A 6,385-nucleotide genomic window follows, 5' to 3' on the forward strand; every position below is an offset into this window, starting at 1 on the left:
GCTGGCGGGGGACCGGGTGCTGCCTCGAGAGCAGGACTCCCAGCCCCTTGTGAGCCATGGGAAGGAGAGGGCTGGCCTGTGGGTCCCACGACCCCGCTTGCGGCACTGAGCCCCATCTCGTGTCCACGCAGGTGGGTGGGCTATGAGTTCCCCGGGTACCGGGGCCGCCAGTACGTCTTCGAGAAGGGCGACTACCGCCACTGGAACGAGTGGGATGCCAGCCAGCCCCGCATCCAGTCCATGCGCCGTGTGCGCGACCAGCAGTGGCACCAGCGTGGCTCCTTCGAGCACAGCTGAAGGAGACCCAAGCACCTGCACCCGCTGCCGCCGCCCCTTCCTGCTGCTGCCAAGCACGCCAAGAAGAAGAAGCTCAAGTGATTTTTCCGATGCTCTCTCATTTCTGTGTAAAAAACCTCCTCAATAAAGCTCTGGGCTACAGGCGGCTTCGGTGTGGCCTGGCTTGCTGCTGTGCATGTGGAGGGGTGGGAGCGTGGGCCAGATCAGCTTGGTGGCCTGGGGCAACTGGCGTTCCTGGGGTGCACGGCCTGGGAGGTCACGCCTGCCAAGCAGGGCTGGATCCTGCCCTGGGGCGAGGGGGTCTCAGGGTGGAGAAGGCTGGGACTCTCCCATTCTCTCTTGTCCCGGACCCGGGGGTGCTGCCTGCTTGGAGGTGCACTGGATGCGGCCAGGGCTGGCCCGTGCTTGGCGCTACTGAGGGGCTGTTGGAGAGCCAGGAGCTCTGAGCAGGGTTGTGATGGGTCCCCTGTGTCGCAAAACTACAGCTCATGCACTGTAATGAGGCCCTGATCTGTGCCTATGGGGTTTGTGCTCCTGCCCCAGCCACCCAGGACGAAGGGAAGCGAGTACCATCCCTCAGGGCATTGCAGAAAGGCTGCAGTGTTGCAAACATAGCCCAGCTCTGGCTGCTGCCGCTTAGCCCTGCTGCCATCTGTGTGCGCGCCCTGTGCACCTGCTCCGTCTTGGCACTGGAGCCTGTGGGCACAGGGTGGCACGGAGCAGAGAAGGCAACCGTGGCTCTGGGCTCATCTGCAGGCGAGGCTTGGCGCTGGTGTCTGCATCTCAATGCTGTCACATGATGCAACAGCTGGGCCCGAAAGGGAGAAGGGCTGGAAGAGGGCAGCCTAGCAGTGGTGCTGGGAGCCCAGGGGCATGCGCACTGGCCTCTGTATTTGCAGTAGAGCCAGTGGGGCGTGGGGGACCGGCGTGGGGGCTCACCTGGGGGGACGTGTGTGTCAGGACCGTCGGGGCTGCTGTAGGAGAGTGGCACAGGGGCTTTGCTGGGAGATGCTGAGAGAGGCCCCAGGTGCTTGAGAGCCTTGTCGTTCACAGGCCAGGGCAGGGAGCCGAGCTCTCTGGAGGCCTGGCCGGTCCCACCGCAGCCCAGGCAAGTTCATGCCAGGTACCAGGATGGGCAGGCAGGGCTTGGGGGACCTCGGCTGCTGCAGTGATGGTGCAGACAGGGCAGCGGGGGCCGTGGCTGGGCGCCGGGCTACAGCACTGTGCACACAGCTTTGCACGAGCACCAGCCCTGTGCCCCTGGGGCCGTCGGCTGGCTCATGGAGGCTGCGCCCAGGCCGGCTGGAGACGTAGCAGCCCCAGACCTGCTTTCCCCCACGCTCCGGCGCTCCCCGAGCTGCAGCTCTGCTGATGTCTTCTCTGGTTCTGGGGGCCGGGGATGGCTCGGCAGCGTCCTCCCAACTCTCAAGCGACAGTGTTGCAATGAGGTTTCCAGGCAGCGGCTCCCCCCGGATGTGTTTTAGCACTTTGCTCCCCCAGATGAGGGGATGAAAGGCACGAGGTGCTGAGAGCAGCCTGGCACCCGCCGCGGGCGCACTAGGCCCAGCTGTGGAGGCCACAGGGCCCTGGCCATGGAGGAGGCCGCGGCCGTCAGTCACTTGCTTGAGCCGCACGGCCCTTGCTCTTCCGTCTCTGCTCGGCACCAGGCACGGACTCGCGTGGCCAGCGCTGTCTGCATCTCTGCAGCACACGGGTGTGGACAGGTTGGCCAGCGTCGCGGGACAGAGGGAGGGCACAGAAAACGATGGGGACGGCGGGGGAGGCACACGAGGCGAGGTGGGGAGACATGGCGTCGGTCAGTCGAGAGAGAGGACGGAGCGATCGGGCAAGTCTGCCAGTGCACGCGGGTGTGAGGAGAAGGGTCGCAAGCACATATGTCTGCACGCACAAGGGCCAGGGCCAGTTGGAGATGTAGCAGCTCGGAGGGTGGTCGGCGCTGGAGCGCTGCCGGGAGCCCCTCAACAGCTGCCAGGCAGGGTGCTGGGCGGGGCAGGCCTGGGGCAGCTCCCGAGGGCCCGCAGCCTCGCTCTGCTGTGATGCCGACCTCCCTTAGCCCCACAAGCCTTGTCCTCGGGCCCGGCTGTCCTGTGAAGCGGTAGCACCGGCCTCTGAGCTCGCCCTCATGCCCGCCTGGGGCCAGTGCTGGGCACATTCTGCTGGCATCTCCACTCCCTGAGCGCAAGGCTCATGCCTCCTGCTGTAGGCCGATGTGGGAGGAGAAGTCGTGGAGCCATGGGACACCGGGGGCCCGGGGCTGCTGGACCACCTCCTCCCACAATACAACGTTGCTTTGAGGCTTCACGGCTGGGCCGGGCCGGGAACATCCTCGTGGGCAGAGGCCTTTTCCCTTCCCAAGCTCGAGCACTGCTACGAAAGGCCCCGCGGAGCCTGGGCAGCAGTGGCCGGCTGGGAGGGGAGCGGTCAGGTCGGGAATGGTCTCTGCCGGCACCCAGGGCCACTCTGCGTGGAGGCGCAGGAGCTGGGCCCGAGCGGCCGGCACAACAGCAGGTGTGCAAGCGCCCCTGCCTTTGGCGTCATAAGCATCGCCTGGTGTGGGGCGGCTGGGCCTGGGGCTTATGCCTGGCCTGCGTGCACCAGCCTGAAGGCCTTTGCCTTTGCCAGCTTTGCCCTGCAGGCATGCCCTTTGCTTCAGCGCCGGCGAGTTGGGGTCAGTCCGCAAAGCACTGGGCCTGGATGTGCCAATGAGATGCCTGCGTGGGCTCTGCGCTCCCAGTCAGGACTCCCGGCCTGCTGGCTCCTGGGGCGGCTTTCCAAGGGCCTGCACCGCACTGCGCTACAAGTGGCAGCTCCAGGGGGGGGGCCACATCCCGAAGGACTCATGACAGATGTGCCATGCCCGCCGCCCCACCAGTCGTGCCTGCTTCTGCTCACAGAAGCCTGAGGTCGGGGTGATGCCCTTCTCCGCCCTCTCCCTGCCGCTGCTCTCAGCGGTGCCAGGCCAAGGCGCAGCTTGGAGGGCCTCCCTATTTCATGTCCAGCGCTGGCATGTGTGAGCAGGGGTGGCTGGGCTGGGAAGCCCAGCCTCTGCCCTCTGCGATGCAGCCGGCTGCACTGCTAGTGCCCCAGGGCGTTGTTCCGCCAGGCCACTCCCGTATGCCAGCGGTCCCCGTGCCTTTTGCTGCCACGGGGAGCAGCAGCCTGTACAATTCAGGGTCCCCCAGGCCTCAGCATGCGCCCGGGGGCTCAACGTACGGCAGGTGCGGGGCTGGCACGTGCAGCCCCACTACTGCTGGAAGCAAAGGCAACTTCCCAGTCATCGCACAGCTCTGGTGCGTTGCTTACGCAGCTGGAGGCAGCTGAGCTCGGCAGGTTTTCTGTGCTGCTTCTGGGGGGGGCGGTTTACTCCAGGGATCAAGCCTCTGGCTCCAAAAGCCCTGAAACGGGCTGTCCAGGGCATTGTCTGAGGGCGGCAGGCCTGGCCTGGCGCACGTTTGGCTGACGCTTGCAAACTCCAAAGCTCCTTGCCAACAAAGGCGACAAAGCGGGCGCTGCAAATGTGACAGCTAATGAAATAACTGCCCGGCTCGGGGCTTCGTGACACAATGGTGCCGGGGACCAGCTGACCCGCGTCTCCATTGAGGGCTAATCCCGCATTCTCGCTCAGGGCGCGGCTTTGGCACCGGGCCCCGCAGTGCACTATAAATTGTGCCCCTCGGCCCCAGCCTGGCACTGGCTCAAGCAGGCACTGGTACAGCAGGTAAGACACGTCTCGTCTCCTCCTTTGCTTCGGTTTCCATTGCCGTGCCAGTCCCCGGCAACCAGTGGCTCGGGGGCGGCGGGCCACCCGGGCGCAGGGAAGAGGGCAGCGAGGTGGCAGCAGGCTGTGGCCGCGATGGCCTGATCGCGCTGGGGAGGGAGTCACTTGTTCCCTGGGTCTGAGCTTTGGGTTTGAGTAATTGTGAGTATTGCTAGAGAGCAGCCCTGGCATCACCCACCGTGCACGTCGCCTCCGGATCCTCTGTTGCTTTCTCCGCAGGGACAGGGACAGGCCCTGGGGGTGGCAGGGTCCTAGCTGGACTGTTAACCTGTCACATTTTCTTCCCAAGGAACAGCCCATCTGGGTCAGCATGGCTTCTGAACATCACCTGCCGCTCTCTAAGCAGCAGACCGCCCCGAAGGTCAGTGTGTGTCCCCCAGGGCTGTGCAGGTGGCGCTGGGTGCCTGTGTCCCGTGCTGGCCCAGCAGGCAGCCTGGGCTCTCCTCTACGACACTGCAGATGGGAGTAGGAGGGAGTAGGCTGCTCTTAGTCGCACCTTGCTCGGCCTTGCCCCTGAAGCACCATCTGGCTCGCGGCTGAGATGGACATGCACACCGCAGCTGGCAGCGCCTGCGGCACCCTCCTTCACCCGCTGCTGCGGTGCTGACTCGGTGTGGGCCGGCGTGCTGGTTAATAGTGCAGAGCAAGGGAGGGGTAAAGCCCCGTCCCCCACATACCTCGGTGTGGGCAGATGGGACCAAGGACGAGGCTGGCACAAGCGTCTCGGTGCTCAGCTCGTCCCTCCGGAACCGGCCATGGTGGAGCGGTGGGTCGGGGGGCACCGTGCCCTTGTTCAGGCCCCATCAAGCCCCTACGGGCACAGTTGGAAAGAGCTGCTGATCTTGTCTCCTCCCTGCAGACACAACAAATCCTCTCCTTGTAGCTTCACTGACCCATGAAACCCATGCTGAGCTGGCAGATCCTGGCTCGCTGGACGGTGCCTTAATCCGCTCCACCCATCCCTAATCCCTCTTGATGTTGCTAGGACCTGCATAGCTCCGGGACCTGATGCCGCCCCACTGGAGCAACCTGGGCCTCTGGCTGGAGGGCAACCTGCCGGCCGAGGTTTAAAGCCTCGGGGTGGTCAGTGGTGTCGAGGACAAGCCCGGCACGGCTGCCGGGCAGGGTCTGGCCTGTGCACACTGCCACGTGCTTCCTGGCCTGAACTCGGGGAAGCGGGTGGAGCTGGGCCAGGTTTGGATGTGGCTCAGGACTCGTAGCACGGGATAAGGCGAGCAGCGCCCTAGGTGCCCTCTGCAAGGGCGGGTGGGAGCAGCCCCACACAGAGGCTCTCACGCAGCTGTGAGCCCAGTCGTGCTGTGGGCCCCCAAGGTGGGTGGTGATGCTGACGGGGGAGTCCCCCGCAGGGCCCGGGTGCCAGGCTGGGCTCTGGGCTCACGCAGCCCCGTCCTGCTCCCAGATCGCCATCTTCGAGCAGGAAAACTTCCAGGGGCGCTGCCATGAAATCAGCGGGTCCTGCACCAGTTTGAAGGACGCCGGAGTGGAGAAAGTGGGCTCCATCCTGGTGCACTCTGGACCGTACGTATCTGGCTGGGGCGGGGGTGCCGCGGTGGGACTCGGCCACCCTTCAGGTGCCCCCAGCCCCAGGGAGAAGGCGCTGCCGGCCTAGCGGTCCAGGGGGTCCCCGGTGCGAGCCCTGCGGCTGATGCGGGTGCTCGGCTGTTGCAGCTGGGTCGGGTACGAGCAGGCCAACTGCAAGGGGGAGCAGTTTGTGTTCGAGAAGGGCGAGTACCCGCGCTGGGATGCCTGGACCAACAGCCGGAGGAGCGACATCATCGGGTCCCTGCGCCCCATCAAAGTGGTGAGCGTGGCGAGGGCTCACGCCCGCGTGCGCGCACTTCCCCAGGGGCGCGAACACGCGCAGGTGGGAGCACGGGGCATCCCAGGAGCAGCCAGAGCCCCTTGCTTTGGGGGAAAGGGCCTAGCGGGAGGCCGTGCTGGTGACCCCGCCGGGAGTGGGAGCAGGAGCGGGAGCCGGGCTGGCGGGGCCTGCTCCAGGGAGCTCAGCTTTCTTGTCTGAGCGCTCCGGCCCCGCTGACCCCCCGCTGCCGCCCCCTCCCCTCAGGACAGCCAGGAGCACAAGATCGTTCTCTTCGAAAACCCCAGCTTCACCGGCAAGAAGATCGAGATCATCGACGACGACGTGCCCAGCTTCCACGCTCACGGCTACCAGGAGAAGGTGTCCTCCGTGAGGGTGCAGAGCGGCACGTGAGTCCCCGGCCCCGGCCCGCGCGCCCCCTCACGCGCGTGTCGCTCCGCTGCGGGCCG

The 6,385-nt window shown here is 65.9% G+C and overlaps 2 protein-coding genes across 2 annotated transcripts in view; both read left to right on the forward strand.

Annotated features, from left to right (window-relative positions):
• Positions 1-431, forward strand: part of LOC109290622 (beta-crystallin B3-like) — a 15,332-nt gene extending 14,901 nt beyond the window's left edge. Inside the window, exon 5 of the mRNA XM_019507345.1 lies at positions 132-431. Within this exon, the coding sequence (XP_019362890.1) occupies positions 132-297 (166 nt within the window). The 3' untranslated portion in view covers positions 298-431. The remainder of the gene's footprint in view (positions 1-131) is intronic.
• Positions 432-3,972: 3,541 nt separating this feature from the next.
• CRYBB2 (crystallin beta B2) lies at positions 3,973-6,340 on the forward strand. The gene is made up of 5 exons (XM_019507378.1): positions 3,973-4,036; positions 4,386-4,457; positions 5,517-5,635; positions 5,786-5,918; positions 6,183-6,340. Exons 2-5 carry the CDS (start codon positions 4,407-4,409, stop codon positions 6,327-6,329), a joined length of 450 nt encoding a protein of 149 aa, XP_019362923.1. The 5' UTR covers positions 3,973-4,036; positions 4,386-4,406; the 3' UTR covers positions 6,330-6,340.
• Positions 6,341-6,385: the final 45 nt, after the last annotated feature.

The sequence above is a fragment of the Gavialis gangeticus genome, unplaced genomic scaffold (assembly GCF_001723915.1).
Source record: "Gavialis gangeticus isolate Ggan-Ray unplaced genomic scaffold, GavGan_comp1, whole genome shotgun sequence".
Lineage (NCBI taxonomy): Eukaryota > Metazoa > Chordata > Crocodylia > Gavialidae > Gavialis > Gavialis gangeticus.

Bases quoted from the DNA above. Each gene is read 5' to 3' on its own strand.
- CRYBB2 (XM_019507378.1), top strand. From the start codon at position 4,407: ATGGCTTCTGAACATCACCTGCCGCTCTCTAAGCAGCAGACCGCCCCG. The intron at 4,458-5,516 runs GTCAGTGTGTGT...TCCTGCTCCCAG, and splicing joins AGCAGCAGACCGCCCCGAAG to ATCGCCATCTTCGAGCAGGA. The intron at 5,636-5,785 runs GTACGTATCTGG...CGGCTGTTGCAG, and splicing joins ATCCTGGTGCACTCTGGACC to CTGGGTCGGGTACGAGCAGG.